The sequence below is a fragment of the Mustela nigripes genome, chromosome 12 (genome assembly GCF_022355385.1).
Source record: "Mustela nigripes isolate SB6536 chromosome 12, MUSNIG.SB6536, whole genome shotgun sequence".
Lineage (NCBI taxonomy): Eukaryota > Metazoa > Chordata > Mammalia > Carnivora > Mustelidae > Mustela > Mustela nigripes.
The window spans coordinates 38,751,738-38,776,090 of record NC_081568.1 but is presented as its reverse complement, the minus strand read 5'-3'; the positions used below and the strand labels follow the sequence as shown (position 1 = coordinate 38,776,090).

Genomic DNA, 24,353 nt, shown 5'->3' with positions numbered 1-24,353 from the left:
ACAAAAGCCACAGCACAAAATATCAAGGAAAAGGAAGATAGATGAACTTCTTAAAATCAAGAGATGGTTTAAGCAATAAATGAAACAAATTAAATCTGGAAAGGAAGCTGGAAGTAATAGAAAATAATGGATTCAAAGCTAAATACTTCTGGTTTAATAAAGCAATATTCAAGAGGCAACAATATGAAAGTCAAACTAGATTGTGAGGAGGCACATAAACTGTATAAGACAATTCCTTGTTAATTTAGTGGAAGATAAAAGTGAAAGGACCCAACAGAAGTCTCCTTTTTGACTTAGGAAATGATAGTCAACTGACAATATTAGTGACAATAAGAGACTCCTACATAGGTGTGCCTGGGTGGCTCAGAGGGTTAAGCCTCTGCCTTCGGCTCAGATCATGATCTCAGGGTCTTGGGATTGAGCCCCACATCGGGCTCTCTGCTCAGCAGGGAACCTGCTTCCTCCTCCTCTCTCTCTGCCTGTCTCTCTGCCTACTTGTGATCTCTATCAAATAAATAAATAAAATCTTAAAAAAAAAAAAAAGACTCCTACGTAAGTAAATACATACATGCACATGTGTATGTGTGTGCCTACATATACATTCACCCTTAAACATTGTATTGCAACTCAAAAAGCATACATGTACATTCTTTTGATAATAGGGCCAGTACTTTTTCTTTGAGCACAGGTCTTGTGATTAAATTTGAAGTGTCATTTCTTCCACAATCCACCAAGAAAATGTCACCTACAATTTATAGTTTTGGTTTCTTAAATGTAAAGTTAAAATTTAAAGATATTTGTGAAACACTTTGGGTCCAAAATCTGTTTAGAATTTTGTGATTTTCTTTCACGTGGCAATCTTTTATAATTGTTTCACCTCCACCTAATTTGACAGAAATTGTTTATTAGAAATTCACCATTCTTTCCAAAGTATTCTTTGTTCCCTATATAGCAATCAGATCATAGTATTCAATTAAATTATATAATTACAATTTCAAGTAAGACTGGCATAGAAACTTATGGAAACAAACACAACTCAGGTCTTGGTAAGCATATGACTCAATTACTGAGAGAGTCTTGTGGTATACTAAAATGAAACCTAAACTAAGCCATTAGTGTGTTGGGGTGTCAGTAATTATGTTTTATAGAAAGAACTGAGAGAATCAGTAGCTGAACAAATTTTTAAAGGTAGGTTAAAACAAAGGAAAAGATTCATTAACAAAGCCATTATTGTAAAAGAATTGTCACAATGTGTAAGTATGTGGACTTTCCCCACCATCCATGATGGAGTAATTGTTATCAGACTTGCTCTTCCCATACAAAACTGGGAAAGTTATTTTAAGCAACTATTTTCAGATACTGGACAACTGGATAGTAGGCAGAATCATACTGTAATCCCTAAAAGAAGAATTCATGATGTCGTCCTTAACTGTCTCAGTTCTATGCCTGGAAGCACACTGTAGACCACTGTGAAGCCCAAGCAGAACACGGTAGTCTCTAAGCAGAGAAGGTAATCAGAGTTTAGGGCTGGTGAGGAAACAAATATTTATGAAGCAGAGTTCTGAAGAGGAGCAATCAGGCATGATAAAAGGTATCCAGGGCCTGGGTGGCTCAGTGGGTTAAGCCTCTGTCTTCAACTCAGGTCATGATCTCAGAGTCCTTTAATGGAGCCCCACATAAGGCTCTCTCTGCTCAGCAGGGAGCCGGCTTCCCTCTAGCCTGTGAGAAAATAAATTTGTTACTATCAGAAAATAAATTTCTGTTAAATATACCACTGAGTCTATGGTATTTTGTTATGGCAGCTTGAGCAAGGTCTTTCAAAAGCAGAGGCAAAATAAGTCATTTCTACATACAGAGCTGAGAGATTCTGTCCCAACAGAGCTGCACTATAGGAAGTGTTAAAATGAAGTTCTTCAGACTGAAAGAGACACCAGAAGAAATATGGAGGAACAAAGAATACCAAAAATGGTAAATTAGTGGGCTAATATAGAAGATTTTTCTCCTTTTTGCTTAGTTTCTTTAAAGATAATTGATTATGTAAAGCAATATTAATAATTTACAATAAGGCCTGTAACATATTTGGAAATAAGATGTATGTTAACATTAATACAATGGACTAAACACAAAGCAGTGTTTCAAGGTTATGTTATATGTAAGTGATATACTACTAGTTCATGCAGAATGTAAAAACTTAATAATGCACACTGTAATTCCTAAAGGAACCACCAGAAAAAAACACTGATAAAAGAGATAAAATAGGTTTCTAAAAATGTATTCAATCTAAAATATGAAGGCAAAAAGGAAGGGGAGGGGATAGCAGATAGGAATTAAAAGGCAGAGATTACACATTGACAGAAATACACTACATTAACAAAATGAAGCATAAAGTTACATGGTCAACTCAACAGATGCAAAAAAAGCATTAAAAAACTCTCAACAAGTGCGTATGGAAGGAATGTATCTCAACATAATAAAAGCCATGTAACAAGCCCACAGCTAACATCATACTCAATGGTGGAAAGCTGAAAGCTTTTCCTTTAAGATCAGAAACAAGACAAGTATGCCCACTCTTTTCACTTCTGTTCAACATAGTACTGGAAGTCCTAGCCAGAGCAATTAGGCAAGAAAAAGATGAAAAAGACATCCCAATAGGAAAAAATGAAATAAATTTGTCACTGGTGATTGTCAGAGATGGGGACTGGAGTGAAAAAAAAATGGATGAAGTTGTCCCTTCCCCCAAAAAAGAGAAAGAAAAGAGAAATCACATGAGAATCAAAAGCCAAATATTGTCAAGCTAGATAAAATAAAAGCAAGAGCCAAATGTATACATATGCAAGCGACACACTTTATTTACTTTTAAAGATTTTATTTATTTATTTGAGAGAGAGCACTCACGGTGGGGAGGAGTAGAGGAAGAAGCAGACACCCGCTGAGCAGGGAGCCCCGTGAAGGGTTCAGTCCAGGACTCCCAAGATCATGACCTAAGTCCAAGGCAGACGCTTAACCAACTGAGCCACCCAGGCATCCCAACATGTGCAAGAGACAAACTTTAAATATAAGCTCACAAATATTAGGTTAAAAATAAAGGAGTAAAATATGATGCATATTTTATATCATGCAAAACTAAGAAAACAGGAGTGGTGTTATTAATATCATCAAAGCAGGCTCTAGAATAAGGATTAGCACCAAGAAAAGAGGGACATTACATAACGGATAAAAACATCAATTCATCAAACACACATAACACTCTTCCATGTTTACGGATCTAATAGTAGACCTTTAAGATAAGAGAAGCAAAAAAGTGACCAACATAAACATAAATTATAGACTGAAATGTTAACACTATTCTCAGTAACTGACAGAAGATTTGGACAAATTAGGAAGGATGAAGAAAATTTGAACACTATTAGCCCAATTTTAAACTCAAATGAAGGGGTGCCTGGGTGGTTCAGTCAGTTAAGTGGCTGCCTTTAGCTTGGGTCATGATCCCACAGGCCTGGGACTGAGCCCCATATTGGGCTCCCTTGCTCAGCAGGAGTCTGACTCTTCCTCTCCCTCTGCTTGCCACTCTGCCTGCTTATGCTCTCTGTCAAATAAATAAATAAAACCTTAAAAAAAAAAAAAAAACCGAAACCCAACTCAACTGAAATTTATAAAATACCAAACCCCAAAACTAGAAAATGCACATTCATTCTTTCCAAGCATACATGGAACATTCATCAAGGTAGGCCACATTATGAGGCATAAAAATAAAGTCTTGAGAAATTTCAAAACTGAATTCAGAGTGTGTTTTTGACTACAACAAAGTTAAATTAGAAATCAGTAATAATGTAGTTCACCAAATAAATGACAAAGAGAAGCAGTATAGACATTTTTAAGGATGATCACCCTGCATTGTTCTGGAAAGGTGCTGGAACAAGAATGAGAAAGAATACAGACTTAAATATAAGACAAGGAGAATGTTTCATATATAACAAACTCTGTTAAAATGTATTATAACAGCAATAGCAGTAGCACTAACTGCTATCCATTTTATATATATTTATGATAGAAATCTCATCAATCTGCATATCCAGAAACTGAGATACAATGATAGCTAACTTCATAATGTTGATCCTCAGGATAAGTATTACATCCTTTTACTGTTTTCTAATTCTTAGACATATTAGGTAGAATCTGTTATATCAATGTGCCAGAATCTGAAAGGCATCCATAGAACCGGACCACATATGCTAGGAAAATAGAACAGGCTATGAGGAAGCATAATCCTAAAATTAGATAGAGTTAATTAGTAAAAACCTTTGGAGTATTCTGTATCAATTACAGGTACCAAAAAATATTTGTAATATTAATACTAATCCCTCCGATTTAGTAATCCCACTCAAAGAATCAATCCTAAAATAAAGATGTTATCGAAGATTAGACTTAGGTATAATTGTTCATTCTAGCATTGCATATAATTATGAAAATTTTGAAATAATGGGAAGTGTAGCAATAATTGTTAGTATGGTATAGCCATAAAACGGGAGGCTATATATCCATTTGCAATTATGCCTTTGAATAATTTTAAAGATATTCACAATATAAAGCATATAAAAAGAAAAAAAGATAGGATATCAAACTATAAAGCATTATTTTTGTTATATATAAATATGTTGGATGTCGGTATGATTAAATATTCATATAAAAATGGAATAATATCACCAAGACTGAAATTAAAGAGGATTTTAATTTCCTTTTACTTTTACATTTCCAGATTAATATTTCTACAATATGCATATTTTACTGTTAAAATCAGTAAAGTTTTTAAGTTACATGCAGCTTAATGACTGAATATAATGTATAATAAAATGAGTAAGGCCTCAGAAACCTCATTGGAGTAATACAGTTTAAAATTCCCATCAAAAATAGGTTATATACAGTCAGAATGGCTAAAATTAACAAGTCAGGAAATTACAGATGCTGGCGAGGATGTGGAGAAAGGGGAGCCCTCCTACACTGTTGGTGGGAATGCAAGCTGGTGCAACCACTCTGGAAAACAGCATGGAGGTTCCTCAAAAAGCTGAAAACAGAGCTACCCCATGACCCAGCAATCGCACTACTGGGTATTTACCCTAAAGATACAAACATAGTGATCCTCAGGGGTACGTGCACCTGAATGTTTATAGCAGCAATGTCCACAATAGCCAAACTATAGAAAGAACCTAGATGTTTATCAACAGATGAATGGATAAAGAAGATGTGGTATATATATACAGTGGAATACTATGCAGCCATCAAAAGAAATGAAATCTTGCCATTTGCGACGATGTGGATGGAACTAGAAGGTATTATGCTTAGCGAAATAAGTCAATCGGAGAAAAACAACTATCATATGATCTCCCTGATATGAGGAAGTGGAGATGCAACATGGGAGGTTTGGGGGCTAGGAAAAGAATAAATGATGAAACAAGATGGGATCGGGAGGGAGACAAACCGTAAGAGACTCTTAATCTCACAAAACAAACTGAGGGTTGCTGGCAGGGGAGGGGGGTAGGGAGAGGGTGGTAGGGTTATAGACATTGGGGAGGGTATGTGCTATGGTGAGTGCTGTGAAGTCTATAAACCTGGTGCTAAAATACATTATATGTTCATAAAAAAATTAAAAATTATAAAAACAAAAACAAAAACAACTTACAGCACTCACAACATTTTGGTGACTATCTTTCCAGGCTTTGTTCTATGCATGCCTTTCTTTATATATATTTATTTTTTTTAATATAAAAACAAGATCCAACTATAGATACTACATGATAACCTGCTCTTTCACTTAATATAATGTGCATATTTTCTGAAGCATTAAATAGTTTCCCCAATGGCATTTAAACAACTGCAGGAATTTCCATCATAAAATTAAGCTGACCCACACTGTACTTGTTTCATACATCACTGTCCAGAATGTGTGCCCAAGCAGGTAAGAAACATTCAATATAAGTATGATAATTAAATAAAAAAATAGGTTTTAAATGACTAAAGAAATTTCTCATTGAAATGATAATTATGTAATAACATATCCACACAACTAATTGTTAGAAACTATGTAATAAGACAGTAATATCAAAGATGATTTAGTAAAATGCCATAGGCTGTTAGAAAAAGGCAGGTTATGTAACAAAAATTATTAAATACACAAACATACATACACAAATGAACACAACTGATATATTAACCCAAGGCCATTATAACCAAGGTTAATATTTTGCTCCAAGATCCCCTAGCACTAGATGTCTGAGTAGAAATGTGACTCAGAATATCTCAATTACTTCAGATTCAGTTACAGATAACAATCGTAATTCTAGTTTGCTTCTCTCTTCACAAAAACAACTCCACATGGTGGGGAAAAAGGGAGGAAAAGAGCTTTTACTGAATGATTAAATAAATAGGATATTATATCTCCTCTGGTTTAATGCAGATACTCTCAATTAACTTCCAAAACAAATCTGAAAAGGTGTTTTAATTTTATAAGATGAGGACAAAGAAGTTAGATAATCTGTTCAATGTCTTACAGTTAAAAGAAGGGATTTAAAGATCTAATGTTACATCTGTAAATCAGTCCACAGTCTTTCCAGCGGACTGGAAAGTCTCTCACTAGGGTTAAAATTCCAAATAATATAATGTACAAATCATGCTGTTTCTTTTTCCAGTTAGTAAATATCTTCAAAAGTTCTATACGTTCTCAAAGGGGGAAATAAGGTAACAGAAAAAAAGCTAGTAGAGGGTAGGTTCACCTCTGTCTCTCCTCTCTAGGTCTGATTTAAAGAAGAAAGAAGAAGTAAGAAGAAAAAGGACAAAAGTAACAAATGGGAAGAAAGAAGAGGAAGGGAGGAAAAATAAGAATAGAAGAGAGTGGAAAAAGGAGAAGAATGATAATGTCCAAAGCCATATTTCTTTATAGCCAGTTGCTGAAAGGGGAAATTGTCAGGGGTGAAGAGGAAACACAAGCAGTCAGAAAGAGAGATGACTGCCAGCTTCAGAGTCAGCAAAAATGAACAGAGAGTCACAAAGACAGAGGGAAATGGCTATACAAACACAGGAAAGAGAGACAAATCTCAAAAAGCAGAAAGAAAGACGGAGAAAGGAATGGCAGATAGACAGAGAGAAGTAGAGTCAAAGTTAAGATGAAGACAAACAACCATCATCACCGGCCCACACCACCAGCTGAAGCAAGGTACAGAAACTTAAATGTATTTGGGGCCTTGTCAGCACCTACTTGGTGGACAGCAGCTCAGTTCACTTATCTTCCTTCACAGTGATGACAGACCTCCAGTTTTTTCCCCCATTTATGGGGAGGGAGATGTGAGAGGGCCAGAGAAAGTAGAGAATTAGAGGAGATAAACTTATTATTTCAGGTCCCAATATGATCTTTAACAAAAAACATTTCAAATTCAGAAGATTCTCTAACAGGAAGAATCACTGAATTGTTATACCATATGTAAAAAAATCTAAAATGCCAAGACAAAAACCAGGATCCTTTTTTAAATGTCTGTTAATAATTCAATCACTTGTAGAAAACTTTATGTAGAAAACTTTATGAAAACTATAAAAATTATTTCATGAATGTCAAAAAAGAGGCATAGCAATGAGTAAAAATGGCAACAAACGAACCAATTCCTTTGAGCTTCTTTGAAGTGATCTTTAACCATTAATAGCTAAGTAATTCTCCAGTTTTGATTAGTAAATCAAATCAAATCACTTTCCTACTTAAAACCCTAATATGGCTTCCCTTTATAATTAAGACAAAAATTCAAACTTTTTACCACCAACCAAAAAATTGTACTTGATCCAATCCCTGCCTACCTATTTGACCTCATTTTGTTTAATCTCCCCCTTTTCATTATGTCACAGCTTTCCTTCTCTTGACTACGACCAGCTGGTTTACACTTTGGAGCACGGACTTCTTCCTCTGCCTGGTATGTTCTATTGGATTCTCACATAGCTAACTCTTTCTCATCACTCAGATCTCGATTCAAATATTACACCTTCTCAAAGTGGCTTGTTTGATTACCCTATAAAAAATTCCTATTCTACCCAACACCCCCAGTTACTTTCTATCCCAACACCTTGTTTTTTTCTTTCTTTTTTTAAATAAAGATTTTATTTATTTATTTGACAGACAGAGATCACAAGTAGGCAGAGAGGCAGGCAGAGAGAGGAGGAAGCAGGCTCCCTGCTGAGCAGAGAGTCCGATGTGGGGCTCGATCCCAACACCCTGGGATCATGACCTGAGCCGAAGGCAGAGGCTTTAACCCACTGAGCCACCCAGGCGCCCCACCTTGTTTTTTTCTATAACATTCATTAATCTATGGAAGTATTTATTATTTAGAAAGTTGGCATATGCTTACACATGAGAATATAAGCTTTAAGGGCAACAATGTTATTCCATATTTATAGCCAAATGCTCAAATAATATATATAGGTGCTCAATAATGGTGCCACACACACACACACACACAAATATATACACACAAACATACATATATGTTTAAAAAATGGAATAAACATATGAAAAAGTACAGTAAGATTTTATGCTATAAATAAGAAACAAGTAAAAAAAAAAAATCCCTTGCAGGATCTTGACAAACTACTACCAATTGTCATAGTTGAAAATTCCAATCCCTAGAGGTGCCTGCGTGGCTCAGCTGGTTAAGTGCTCGACTCCTGATTTTGGCTCAAGTCATGATCTCAGGGTTGTGAGATTGAGCGCCACCTGGGGCTCTGTGCTTGAGGTGTAGCCTACTTAAGATTCTCTTTTTCCCCTCTCCCTTTGTCCCTCCCCCTGCTTCCCTCTCTTAAAAACAAAACAAAACAAAACAAAACAAAACAAAACAAAACAAAAAACCCATAAATAAATAAATAAATAAAAAGAAAACAGGCCCCATCGGCCATATTTGAAAGTTTAATACATCATGACGCTTATTAAACAAGGAACCTCATTTTAATTTCTTGGATGTTAAATCTCAAACTACTCAATTAAGTCTAAAAATCTTTTTAATTGACAGATTTTAATTATAACGATATATGCTTAGCAATCACTGTAATAGATGCAAATCTGTACACTAATCAGATCCTCAGTTCTTGAAATTAGATTAGCGTTCTCAACCGAACATATGTCCTATGTGTTGCTTAGAGAAAGCCAAGATCATTTTTTTAAACCTATTTTAGTGGAAGCATTAAAATTTTAAAAACCCACACAATTACTAATATGCAATATACTCAAAGCTGAAAGAAGTATTAAACATGAAACAGGAATGGAACAAAAAGCCTATTCATACACTCTTGAAAAGTAAGCCTTATGAAGAAGCGGAGTTTTGTGAAGACAGTACACTGCATACAGTAAGGGTTCCATATCACTACCCTTTTTTAAACTTTCTCATCTTGTATAACATGAATGATATCTGCAAACTTGCAAGTGGTATTTCAAGGAGTTAGAATCAGCACAGACTAAGTCATATAAAATTAAAAAGCCTAAATACAGAAACAGAATCATTTGCTAGTCTCAAAGTCTAACGTCTGCACTCTTCTTTCCTTTGCTCTAATACTATTCCCCAAGATACATGCAATAAAGAGAAAAAAGTAACTACCACCAAAATATATTACTCCCATTTTCTTCACTCCCTTTCACCTCTGCATTCTTTAAGAAATTACTATAATATGATGAACATCAGGCTTTAACAAGTTTGAAGCAGATATTTGGATGAATTTTTGAATTTTTAAATTATCTGGGTAAGCCAGACAATTAAAAAAGCAGCAACTCTAAAAACAAAATACTCTTTCTACTAATAAAAAGCAACCATAAAAAAAGCCACCTATATTCAAACACAGTACAAAATATCATCTACGTCTACATATTCTGATAAAACACTGATGATTCCTTTCAATTATATTCAAATGAATAAAATTAGACAAGCAATTTCCAAGGAGGTAACATATAGCTTATGTACCTTGAATTCATTGAAGAAAAACAGATAATGTATTTTCATATATAAATTGTATAATCTCTAAAATATGACCAAAGAATCTTAATCAAAATCCAAACAAGTAAAATATTATCAATTCTATTTTATTGAGAACCAAAGCTCCTACATAATACATGCAAGAATTTTAAATTTGTGAAAGCAAGTGTCAAGTACTACACACAATTTCCATACACAGCAGGTAGTAAAGCAAGAAAAGAACTGACACAGTTACCCTCCTTAAAAGAGACATACAATGGAGAACTGTTATACAGCCCTAGCATACTACAGATCTATGCATTAAAGATGTTGTGGCTATTAACAGTTTAAACCTTTACTGTATTTTGCTAATTGGTACATAGAACTTTAAATCTTTTGAAAGATAAAACAGTCCAGTCAGTTCAATTCTCCAGCATTGTTCAAGTATTCCAAGTAGGAACAAAGAGGAAAATAAATCTGCTTTAATTGCTGAAGAATCACAGATAATAGAGATGGCTGAATACTGTAGAGGAAAGATCTTTTGTTCCTTAAACAATTTTAATATAGAAAGACCATTCTCTATTTTAAATTAAATGGTTCCTGACCGCATATAAAAAAATACTATTAACATCTATTTCATCTGTAAGTACTTAATAAATACAAGTTTTATATAACTTGAAAATATGTGAAAGTAACTTAATTGGGAGTGTGTTTCAGACAATGAAGTTATGTACTTAACATAATTTTATTTAAAATAATTATACAAAATATTATCTGACTTGCTCTAATCAATATTAAATGTAAGAGTTAATTGAAGTTGTTTTAAATTTAATATGCTATTAATGAGAGTAGAAATACTTCTATTTCAAAAGATTAATTTACTCTATTTAGAAAAATTAAGAGCATGTTTCATCTATAAACATAAAAATAAGCTATTTTAGTATTAGTCCATATGCTTAGGTATATGTGTCATGCAATATAAACATTAATTTAATAACCTAAACATATAAGCAATCACTTATGTGATTAATATTATTGGTAAAAATACATTTACTGATTAGTCTATCCCAAATATGTAGGAAGAACATTTACTTCTAAGCCATACCAAATCTTTACATTTTTCATTACTTCCTAGTTTTTGATATTTTCCAAAATCTGAATCTCTTCCGTCTCCCTCCTCTGTCTCTCTCCATCTCTCCCTCTCTCTTTCTCTCTCTCTCACATACACACACACACACACACAGACAAACACACACACATACAATAGTGCCTGAAAAAAAGGCTAATTAAAGAATGGCCATTTCACTATAAAATTTACACTTCCAAAATCATCAGTCATTACTTCTTTAGAATTTTAATCAATAGTATTGCTACAATTTTAAAGGCTATTCAACAATTTTTTCAGTAACTAATGGGTAGTATAAAACCACAGAGAGAAGTACATTGTAAAAAAAAAAAAAAACTATAGTTGTTCTTAAAACATAAAACTATCTTGCAAACTAACATTTACATTTAGTCAATGCTTTTTCTCTCTTTATTTTAATAGTCTCATCTAAATACAAGATTATAAATAAGCATCTGTAGACTGAAAAACACGAAGAAACATTATTCCATATTTAACGAAAGTCTTAAAGAAAAAAACCCCAAATGCTAAACTGCCACCATGGAAGGTTCTCAAAGACTGCTATTCTTTGATGTAAAATGAAATACTACTTAGTGAATAAAACATAAAAACTCCTGTCTACCCTTCAAAGAGACATATCCTTTGACCCAGTGCTCCAGACTAAAGCCTTGAAATTTTTGCACAAGAATGCTGCGTGAGGAAAGTCCAGACAAAACAGACACTTGAGATGCTGGAAGGCTGTATAACCCCAATTGCAGACACTAGTCCTTCCAATAATCTAGCAGAGATAGCGCTGCCATGCACCAGAAGTAATCTCACCAAAAGAAAACTGACCCCCACCCCCACCAAAAAAGCAAGCAGTCAAAGCAAATCTAAGCCTTTAACTGAGGTTTATCTTTTCGTGCTGGTCACTTCTTAATGACTGCTTTTTATTTCAAGTTTGCAGACTTATGAAAGTTTTCACCTATAAACTTTTAATATGTTAGGAAGCAAAAACAACATAAAATACTTGTGTAGCAAACATGATTGTTTCATTTTCTGAAGGCTTGCAAACATTATTCATTTTCACAATTCTTAGAGCAAGTTCAAGTATTGAAAAAATTTTAAAACCTGTTAAAGTGACAAAAAAATTCTATTAAATAACTTTTGCTGCTCACAGACATTCTAAAACAGACATTCTAAACAGACATTCTAAAACAGCAATACTATCATCCAACTGGATGGACTGACTAGGCTACTAATACCATGTATTTAATCAAACAGCAATTATATACAGCAAATTATCAGCAAGGAACAAAGCTTTAACTGCTGTGTTACTACGCTCTTTGGAAGAAACCGGCAAGTAGTAAAATAACAAATTGGTAACATTCAGAACACTGACTCTATTTTACATGCACACCTTATTTTTAAAGATATAAATACAGACTACTTAAAATGTCCAAAATATGTATTAGGATCTTACATTAACAGTGTATACTGCAATTTCTCAAGAAAAAGCTTAGAAACAATACTCATACCTCCCACTCAATCAACCTGAGCTGTATTATAAACTGCTCAATAAAGTTTCCTTTTTCATATGCATTTGTGTTGAGGATGCATGTATAACCATAATACTTTTTTGTAAGATTTAAAGCAGGTGTTACGTAATAGGTTTTAAATAAAGTAACTAAGCACCTAAACGAAAACAAGCCGTTCAAATTTACATATATGCCTAGCACACACAAGTGCCCAATAAATGTTTACTGAATAAATAAATGAAAAATGAAGAAAATATGGCAGCCAACATAATTTTACAGGATATACTAATGTTCAAGTTATTAAAGCTCATTTTACATTTTTTATTAATAAACTGAAATAATTCTTATATATTATAAGGGTATTTTTCTACTTTTTGTATAGTTAATATATAACTGTGACAAACAGGAGTGTTATTTTAAAGAGGTAATAAAAATGATGAAAAACAAACAAAACAAATCGAAAATGTACCTATGGTCATTTAATGTATGTTTTGGTTGTTCTATGGGGGAACATCTACAAAAAATCTTTAAAGAGTACTGAAAATTTAACCTATTTTTGTAGTCCAAGTGAATACAGAAAGACAACATTTCATGGAACTTGGGTTTTCAACAAATACACTGAAAGGAGATGAAGGAAGGTGGCATAAAAGAAGAAAAGTTACTCTCTTAATAAAGCACAGATGCAAAAACAATTTTCACCCAACCTCCATGGCACAACAACTCCTACAACAAAAACTAAGGGCCAAAAAACCATTTGTAAGCTTTACTTATTATTTTTAAGGAGTATCTCATACTTGGAAATAATAATGGTGCAACCCACAAAAAGCTTTTTTTTTTTTTTTTTTTAAACTGTGCTTCTACATAAATGGACAAGATTATTTTAAAACGCTGTCATCTACTCCTTTTGGTATTTAAAATTTTACTAGTTCATTTATTAGTAAGTGAACATTTATTAGTAAGTGAAAAAGAGAGCTTATGCACAAGAGAACACATTCTTAAAACTGACCAATTAGAAGGGTACCTGGGTGGCTCAGCGGGTTAAGTCATGGTCTGCCTTCAGTCATGGTCTCAGGGTCCTGGGATCAAGCCCTGCATGGACCTCTCTGCTCAGCAGGTAGCCTGCTTCCCCTTCTCCCTCTGCCTGCCTCTTTGCCTACTTGTGATCTCTCTTCTTCTGTCAAATAAATAAGATCTTAAAAAAAAAAAAAAAAGACTGACCATTTAGAAATTTACCAGGTGCGCTGACAAAAAAAAAAGTATTATTAACAGTAATCCAGGAAATACAATTTTAATCTCTGAAGATTTGTTTTCTAGTATGTCAACACTGAATACAGTTCTAAAATTAGGGAACTTACTCTTTACATTAGAAAATGCAAGGCAGGGGCGCCTGGGTGGCTCAGTGGGTTAAAGCCTCTGCCTTTGGTTCGGGTCATGATCCCAGGTGATCGAGCCCCACATTGGGCTCTCTGCTCAGCAGGGAGCCTGCTTCCTCCCTCCCTCTCTGCCTGCCTCTCTGCCTATTTGTGATCTCTGTCAAATAGATAGATAAAATCTTAAAAAAAAAAAAAAAAAGAAAATGCCAGGTAGATTTACCCCTTCTACATTCTATGTCTTAAGAAGAAACCAGAAAATATGTTGTCAATATATAACTGATGCCCAGAATAAAACGTTTTTATTAAATTTGGCCTGTCAGATGTGAGAGAAAAAAAAATAAAAGAAAAAAGAAAAAAATTAAGTTTCTTTTGATTAACAATGCTGTTTGAGCTAATCTAAGAATAACAGTTAAAAATAAAAACAGCATATATTTAAGATGAAAGAACTGAAACAGGACTTGGTAACAGTACAAATAAGAAAGGATCCGAGGTTTTAGCTCTCCCTGAAATCCACACTAAGAAAGCAGTATGAGAACGTAAATTTTAAGCTGTTTTACTAGAACTGCTGAGATTAAAAGGAACAGAGGCAATAATCCCTGCCATACCCTGCACCATACGTCTGGAGTATCATAAGAAATCCTGGCAACAACATTTAAAAGGGATTCAGTCAAACTGGAAAATAATCAAGATGATGAATTAATTAGAACTCAAGTGTAATGAATCAAAGCCCTGAGGATGTTTAACCCAGAAAAGAGAAGACTTAGGATAATGATTATCAAACACTTTGGCCTCAGGACTTCTTTATATAGCTTAAAAAAAATTACTGAGACCCCCAATGAGGTTTTATTTATATGAAATATTCTACAGATATTTACCATTAGAAATTAAAATGGAGAAAAATGTAAATATATACTTAAACTGATTATATATCTACATAAATAACATTATAATAAAAAATAACTATATTTTCAAAAACTAAGAGTAGCAATGATTTGCATTTTTGAAAATCTCTAATATCTAGCTTAATAAAAGATGAATTCTAACATGTTTCTGAATTCAAACTGTTGGGCTAAGTTGTCTTGGTTTCAATAAATGAAGCAAATCCATCCTCAGATATGTAATTAGAAAAGGGAGCAATATTTTATTTTTATTTTACTTTTTTAAAAGATTTTATTTATTTATTTGATAGAGATCAAAAGTAGGCAGAGAGAGAGGAAGGGAAGCAGGGTCCCTGATGCGGGGCTCAATCCCAAAACCCTGGGATCATGACCTGAGTTGAAGGCAGAGGCTTCTTTTTTTTTTTTTTTGACAGATCACAAGTAGGCAGAGAGGCAGATAGAGACAGAGCGAGGAGGAAGCAGGCTACCCACTGAGCAGAGAGCCTGATGGGGGCTTGATCCCAGGACCCCAGGATCATGACCTGAGCTGAACGCAGAGTCTTTAACCCACTGAGCCACCCAGGCGCCCCAAGGGAGCAGTATTTTAGTAGCCTTAATATTTTCATACCCAGTTACATTAAATTCATTGTTCTTTCTTGCACTTTAAATGAAACTTTTACCCAAACTTTTACCCACACACTGGTCGTATGGAAAAGACTATTTCATAGAGGTATGCACATTTTCCAATTGTCAGCATATTTCATTACACAATATTTTAAAAAATCACAGTCATTAATACCACGACCAACCCTATTAAAACAGTCTTTAGGTATTAAGAAAGATATCAAGCTCAATCAGATTAAGTGCTAGAATAAAGACCTACAAAAATTTTTTCACTTGAAAGCTTGCAGTTTACTACTAGCAATACTTCTTGAAGTTAGTTTTTGAGAAAATGTCTGCCATGTGCTGAAAATTGAATAACCATCATTTGTCTGTCATCTGTTACTGTTTTTTCACTTAAAAGGTGTTCCATGAAAAATGTGACTAAGTTCAGTTTCCAAGAGCAATTCAATCACACAGGTGCTTTCCTTGAGACAACTGTGGTACTTTAGTATATGCAGCAAAAGTGTTTTATGTATATGACTTCTCTTTTGTTACATGGGACATAAAAAGATGGTGACGCAGCACTGAAATTTTTTAAATTAGTATATTTTGCTGATTCATCAAGGACATTAAGTGAAATTGGGTTTTTAAAAATCACGAATGCAAGAAAGTGAAGAGTAAAATGACTAGCAGCACAGATGTGCCAAAATTGTTTTTGTACCTTAAATGTCAATGGCAACACATCTTTATATAATTTTAAAATAGTTTGATTTATGGACTCTTATGAGGGTCTTGGGCCACTCTCCACCTCCACCCTGCCCAGACCATTCTTTTTTTTTTTTTTAAGATTTTATTTATTCGACAGAGAGAGAGAGATCACAAGTAGGCAGGAGCAGGCAGAGAGAGAGAAGGGGAAGCAGACTCCCTGCCGAGCAGAGAGCCTCATACTGGCCTTGATCCAGACTCTGAGATCATGACCTGAGCCGAAAGCAGAAGCTTAACCCACTGAGCCACCCAGGCGCCCCTGCCCAGACTAATCTTTGAGAACCCCTGAGTTAGAATGACCAAAGAGCTGTTTTCAAATATACAGAAGGCTGTCATGTAGGGAAAAAATGGCATGCCCTACATAAAAGGGCAAACCTTGAGTCAATGGTATTAGTTATAAAGGAAGCAGATTAGCAGGGCACCTGGGTGGCTCAGTTGGTTAAGGGTCTGTGTTAGGCTCAGGTCATGCTCCCAGGGTCCTAGGGACAAGACTCATATTGGGCTCCCTGCTCAGCAGGGAACTGCTTCTCCTCCTCCTGTGCTCTCTCTCCTCTCTCAAGTAAATAAAGAAAAAGAATTTTTTAAGGATTTTATTTATCTATTTGACAGAGAGAGACACAGTGAGAGAGGGAAAAAAAGCAAGGGGATTAAGAGAAGAGTAGCAGGCTCCCTGCGGAACAGAGAGCCCAACACGGGGCTAGATCCCAGAACCCTGGGATCATAACCTGAGTTGAAGGCAGGCACCTAATGACTGAGCCACCCAGGAGCACTCAAGTAAATAAATAAAATAAAACAAACAAACAAACAAAAACCAAATAAGGCTCTGAAAAAAGAACACATAATCAAGATACAGAAGAGTTACATCACCCCCACCAAATTACCTAATGCCCTTTTTTGAATATTCTGCTTCGTACATCTGACCTTAACAACAGGGATCAATTTTCTGTTCCTAGAGTTTTGCCAGCTCTAGAATGCCAAATAAATGGAATCACACAGTAGGCAGCCTGTGAGTCTGGTTTCTTTTACTTAATATATGCACTGGAGATTCATCCAGATTTGTTATTAATTGCTGAGTAAAAGTTTATTGTATGGGGTACTGAAGTATAGTTGGGGTGTTTCCACTTATTGGAATTACGAATAAAGCTGTTAAAAACATGCACATGCAGGATTTTGTGTGAACATAAGATTTCATTTCACTTCCTTTCACTTGAGTAAATACTGAGAAGTGAAGACTGCTAGGTCATATGGCAAGGATACATTTAACTCTATAATAAACTACACACTCCATTCCAAAATGGCTGTCATTTTGCATTCCCACCAGCACTGTATGAGAGTTTCAGTGGGTCTGCATCCTTGCTAGCACTTGGTAGGGTCAGTTTTTTTTTAAGCTATTCAGATATATGTGTAGTGGTATCTCAATGTAATTTTAATATTCATTTCCATAATCACTAATGATGTTGAGCATCTTTTCATATGCTCATTTGCCATCTGAATATTTCCTGAGTAAAGTGCTCAGGAAAGTGCTCATTTTTATTTGAGTTAAAATCATATTATTTAGTTTTAAATGTTGCTGACTTTCTGGATACAACTCCTTTATCAGATAAGTGTTTTGTAAATATTTTCTCCTAATCTGTGCCTTGTCTTTTCATATTCTTAACAATCTCAAAGAGTAGAAATTTCTGACTATAAGGAAAACCAACTTTATAATTTTTTTTTTTTTTAAGTAGGCTCCACACCAAGCATGGAGCCCAATGTGGGTCTTGAACTCATGACCCTGATATCAAGAAGTGAGCTGAGATCAAGAGTCAGACGGTTAACCAGCTGAGTCACCCAGGCACCCCCCAACTTTATAGTTTTTTAAAAAATGGATTGTACTTTGGTTTGTATCTATAAAATATATGTCTAGGGGGCACCTGGACGGCTCAGTTAATTAAGCAGCCTTCATCTCAGGATATGATCCCAGGTTTCTGGAATCGAGCCCCACGTTGGGCTCCGTGCTTAGTGGGGAGTCTGCTATTTCCTCTCTCTCTGTCCCTCCCCCAGCTTGTACTCTCACTCACTCACTCCACTCTCTCTCTCTCTCTCAAATAAATAAATAAAATCTTGGGAAAAAAATAGTAAAATAAATGTCTAACCCAAAATTACAAAGAGTCTATCGTACATTCTCTTCTACCAGTTTTATACTTCTTAGTTTTACAACTATGAGTTTACATTTAGAACTTTGAGTTAATTTTTGCATATGGTACAAAGTATGGATGAAGGGTTTTTGTTTTGTCTTGCATTTGGATATACAGTTGTTCCATCTTCATTTGTTGAAAAGACTTTTTTTTCTTAGTAAGAAATAGCTTTCTAATAATTATGGCTGGTAAGTAATATAAAGAGTAGCCTCAAAAGAAATGAGAATGAGTTAACTGGAAATTTTTAAACAGAAGTTTGAGAGCCAGGTGTTCAGTCTAATAAAAAAGGACAGAAGGTTAAATTATCTTTCCAAATCTCCATCCCCATCCACGGTTTCACTTTCTGCAGTTTCAGTTACCCACGGTCAACCACGGTCTGGAAGCTAATGATTCTCCTTCTAACATAGCTATCTAAAGGTCAATAATAGCCTAACACTATGTCACAATGCCTACATCATCCACCTGACTTCATCTTATCATGGAGGCATTCTATTATCTCACAGCATCACGAGAAGGGTGAGTACAGTCCAGTAAGAAATTCTGAGAGACCACATTCACATAACTTTTATTAGAGTATACTGTTATAATTATTCTATTATTGTTGTTGTTAATCTCTTACTGTGCCTAATTTATAAATTAAACTTTATCATAGGTATGTACGTATAGATAAAACATAGCATATACAGAGTTTGGTACTATCTGTGCCTTCAGACATCCACTGGAGGTCTTAGAATGCATCCCCTGTGGATAAGGATGAGGGGGGCTACTACATATTTTTGGAATAATTCTTGTTCAAAATGCAAATATAATTAACTCCAATTACTTAATATTTCTGCAAATATCTTCAGCCAATTGTCTTGTCTTTATGCTATCAACTCAACCTTTCATTCAGTAGGTAGTGTGTGGGAACAAGAAGACCTGAAACCCCTATCAACATTATGTTACCTATTTGACTATTTAATATTTGCATTTTAATATAAACCTGAAAGAATGGCTAAAACTCATGTTTGAAAATTCAGTTATCTGTTTAAATATTACTTCAGTAACTATGAATAATTTATAAGTAAGACTTGAATTGATTTCAGCTGGAATAGACATTTTGACTAATACACTTCAAGAAAGACATAACAGGGGTGCCTGGGTGGCTCAGTGAATTAAGCCACTGCCTTCGGCTCAGGTCATGATCTCAGTGTCCTGGGATCGAGCCCCGCATCAGGCCCTCTGCTCAGCAGGGAGCCTGCTTCCCCCTGTCTCTGCCTGCCTCTTTGCTTACTTGTGATCTCTCTCTCTGTCAAATAAAATAAATAAAATCTTTAAAAAAAAAAAAAAAAGTAAGACGTAACAAAGCTGGGAAAAATCTATACAGGGCAACAAAATTCATTGAAAGTATGCAACTGATTTAATAAGAGAAAAACAAAACTCAAAGCAGTCTGTTTACCTCTCTGGTAAGACTCACAGCATCTTGTTTAGAGCAACAGACTGCTACCTCACTTATTCTTCAAACTAGAAAGAAGAGAACTTAGAACCATTACTAATAAACTCTATAGAACTTGAAAATCTTATGAAGAGTGAACCCCACAATATTAAAACAAGAAGCCAACCTCTTTTTTAAAATGGTCACTGGAAAAATTAGAATAGTACCCTCATTAATTAATGAACATATGGCATGTGTAAATCATCCTCCTTTTACACACATACCATCTCACTTCTTTTATACTTGACTAAGCAAGTGGTGTTTGATTAATACTTGAAGAGCAGGTAGAAGGTCCCTGGATAAGAACTAGGGGATTGGTGAAAAGCATCTCGGCAGAATAAACTGGAATGTGAATGCCCTGAAGCAGGGAAAGCAACAGCAAGTTCCAGGTTTGGTGTGGCTGGAGCACAGTATATAAAACACAGCGGTACAAGATAAACCTAGGAAAGAAGGCAGGACTTTAATCATGTAAGACCTTGAAAACCATGCAGGGATTTTAAAGTTTACTTTTAGGTCAGTAAGAAAACCTATAGTTCTTACACAAGAAGTGATAAAACCAGCATTTGAATGACTATCCTGTCTATCCTTTGGAAAATGAATTAAAGGAAGATTAAAGTATCTATAAAGATCAATTTAAAAACTACTGCAGCAATCCAGGTGAAAGATGATGGTAGCAGCCTAAACTAGGATGACAGCAATGTCAGCAAGCAGAACTAAGAGGCAGTTTAAAGATAAAACTAACCAGCCTTAAGCATAAGATCAGAGTTTTCCAAACTACCTATCCATTGTCTGTCTGTTTACTTATCTATTTATATATCTGTTTATATCTTTAGTGGTATAAACAGTGTTTTGATCTTTAAGTGTGACCTATTATTTAAACTATGCTTACAGTCAAAATTGAGAGATAAAAGAATGTATAAATGAATGAAGAGTATTTAAGAAACACACCCATACATTTGATGATAAACCAGATAAAAAATGGAAGCACCCTTACACTATTACATATTTTTACAAGTCTTAGATATTACAAAATTTATGCTATTTTACAATATAAGCATAAATAATAAGTTGCATCTAAAGTAACATCACACATAGAAAAAATTTTTAAGTTATGGTACCATAATTCTATCTGCTAATTAACAGAAAACTATTTATTTGTTGCTAGTTGTAATCTCTCATACATAATGCAGAAATATAATGTGTGTGTACATACACATATACACATACAGTAACAACAACAATAATTAGTTTCATAAAAACCAAATATACTTAAGTTTAGGTACTACCTGGTAAGTGTCTTACAACTTAATTTAACAGCAGTATAGTGAGAAAATAAAGAACACACATATTCATTTATATTTATATTCATATTCATGTTCAATTCATATACATTAATTTAAAATGTTCTGATTGCTATTTATAAACACCACAAAAATGAAGGTTTTTGCAATTTTAATCTGTTAATATCTGCATATGACTTAATATTTGTGTATAATGCTTAGCACAAATTATCTTTTTGTGATGACTATTTTCTGTTAAAACTTATATACAATCTAGAAATTTAAATTCAAATCACTCTCTTGGAAGAACACAAAACACCATTCTGAAAAGATACTGTACAAAAAGAACCCTGAAGGCAGAATCATAGCAAAGTAATAATAGAAAATTCTTACCAATTTTTCATCAACTGTTATGAGTTGCCTGTCTCGAGCTTGGTCTTGTGCCAGCCTCCATGTGGAAGTGCTTAATGACCTGCAGTGCAAGACTGTAAGTTAAAAAATGATCCATGCAATGAGAAAAGAGAGGCAGACAAATCTTACACAAATGAGCTACTTTAACAATATCTGTCTTATAAAACAAAAAAGAATAGAAAGAAAGAGAAGAGGGCACAGAAATCCTTTTTCTCCCCAATTAGTTCTGTCTGCTGAGTTTTTGGCAGACTCACTTAAGAGTTCACAACAGGCTGCACTTTATGTCAGTCTATAGGCTCTCTGTCACAGAAAAGCCGTCAGTGACAAGTACCAAACTCTGTCAGTGTACAGTAGCTGGTTTGTCACCATTATGATGAAAAATACAAAGCTATATCAATCCTTCTAGAATGCTGATTCCTAAATGACCACATAAGAAAAAGTAAAATCTCAATCATATACTTCATGGCTGAAAGTAAATATCATAGAACTAAATTATATAATGTTGGGGCGCCTGGGTGGCTCAGTGGGTTAAGCCGCTGCCTTCGGTTTAGGTCATGATCTCAGCGTCCTGGGATCGAGTCCCACATCGGGCTTTCTGCTCAGCAGGGAGCCTGCTTCCCTCTCTCTCTCTCTCTCTGCCTACCTCTCCATCTACTTGTGATTTCTCTCTGTCAAATAAATACATAAAATCTTTAAAAAAAAAATTATATAATGTTAACAAAGTTTCTAATTTTGAAACACTAATTTCACTTAACACTCTTAATTTCACACAATGCTCAAAATTCATTCTAATTTCAAAACAAAAGTAGTTTAAATAGAAATTATTTCTATCATCATTTTATTTTTTTTTAAGATTTTTATTTATTTATTTGATAGAGAAAGAGAGGGAACATAAGCAGGGGGAGTAGGAGTGGGAGCAGGAGCCTGAGGCAGAATTCGATTCCAGCACCCTGGGATCATGACCTGAGCCCAATGCAGACACTTAACGACTGAGCCACCCAGGTACCCTCTATGATCATCTTAACTAATGTTATTAGTTTAGTCCTGTATCTCATTCACAGAACTGAAGAAAGTCTAAACAGTTAAAACAGAAATATTAAGTCAGAAATAAAATGGGCACCAAAGCTAGCTCCTTTATATTAGCATCATCTGACCCTCATCCCAAAGAAATCACTTAAAGAGAACAGGTTTTTGGGTTTTTTTACTTCATATATACATTGCAGTCTATACTAACCAATCCTGTACTGTCGCTGATCATTAAATTTAACATTTTACATTTTCCAAAATATTAAGCCATCTTATGTAGATTTCTCTTTTGAAAGTTAGCTTATCATGACTCAATCATGAGTCATGTTATGTCATGTCATGAGTCCTTACAATCATAACTCAAATTTCAAAACCAACAGAATATACAGTATTAAGTTCTTTCTTCTTTATTTCTTTTAAAGATTTTATTTATTTATATTAGAGAAAGAGAAAGCAAGCACAAGCTAGGGGAAAGGGCAGAAGGAGACCAATCCCAGGACCCTAGGATCAGGACCTGAGCCAAAGGCAGACACTTAACCAAGTGAGTCACCCAGGTGCCCCAAGTTCTAATGCAAAAATTTCATGTAAAAGTTCAACTTTCAACAGCTATGGTGTACACAGCTTTATAGAAAATCTACGTACCAATAGTGTAATTTAAAGATAACGATAACACAAAGACTTTTTTGTTTTATGAATATGTATTTTGAAAAAAATCTGTAAGTTATTTCCCAAAATTAATGTAATGCCTTATTACTTGTAAGATTTTATTTATTTGACACAGAGAAAGAGAGTGACAAAGAGAGAAAGGGAACACAAGCAAGGGGAGTGGGAGAGAGAGAAGAAGGCTTCCCCCTGAGTAGGGGCCAGACACAGGGCTCAATCCCAGGATCCTGGGATCATGACCTGAGCCAAAGGCAGACACTTAACAACTGAGCCACCCAGGCGCCCCTAAATCCTTATTACTTTGAATACCCTTCTAAGAAATACATATACACAAAATACATCTACATGGAAATTATTTTAAATTATTTACACAAATAGTTAAAATACATGTGTTGGTTGTTGTATTAAAAGAGTATCATTAGCTCTTTTAAAAATCTATTTACTATGGAAATCATTAAGACCAATAACATGACAATAAAAACATTCTGAATACTCTTAACCAAATCCATATAAGAAAAAAATTAGGCAATGATAAGAGAACTCAGGAAAATTTGAAATACTGGAAATATTTAAAAACATAGCTACATTTCAAGAAAATGAAGCTGCAGAGTTCCTCTAATGAAGAGAAGTGCTAGATCAAAACTGCAAATTATTCTACACAGATTAAAACTCTATAATCCATGAACTGTGTAACTTCAGATTACACAGTGATTTTTATTTAAACAAATTTCTCTTAAACTGTGTAATAAAACCTTACTGTATACTAGTCATAACTTAAATTTTTTAAAGCATATATAAGGATGTATTTTTAAAATTTTTAGATTTATCTCCAACTAACCATAAGAATGATGCTATACATCACTTTCTGGAAACATAACTTTTATAAACAAATACACAGACAAAAAAATCTCGTATTTTTATCAGACTGTATATAAAAGAATAATAAAAAAGTGGCAAAAGATGTTAAGTAAAACAATCCTACCAGAAAGAATTAAAAATCACAATTAAAACATTTTGTAAGAAAAAACTTTAAAGGGGCACCTGGGTGGCTCAGTCATTGGGCGTCTGCCTTTGGCTCAGGTCATGATACCA

General features: G+C 34.5%; 1 protein-coding gene across 2 annotated transcripts in view; it reads right to left on the bottom strand.

Annotated features, from left to right (window-relative positions):
• Positions 1–24,353, bottom strand: part of NDUFS4 (NADH:ubiquinone oxidoreductase subunit S4) — a 114,381-nt gene that overhangs the window by 49,479 nt on the left and 40,549 nt on the right. For both annotated transcript variants that reach the window (XM_059417112.1, XM_059417111.1), the window contains exon 2: positions 21,555–21,633. In XM_059417112.1, coding sequence (XP_059273095.1) covers positions 21,555–21,633 — 79 coding nt within the window. The remainder of the gene's footprint in view (positions 1–21,554; positions 21,634–24,353) is intronic.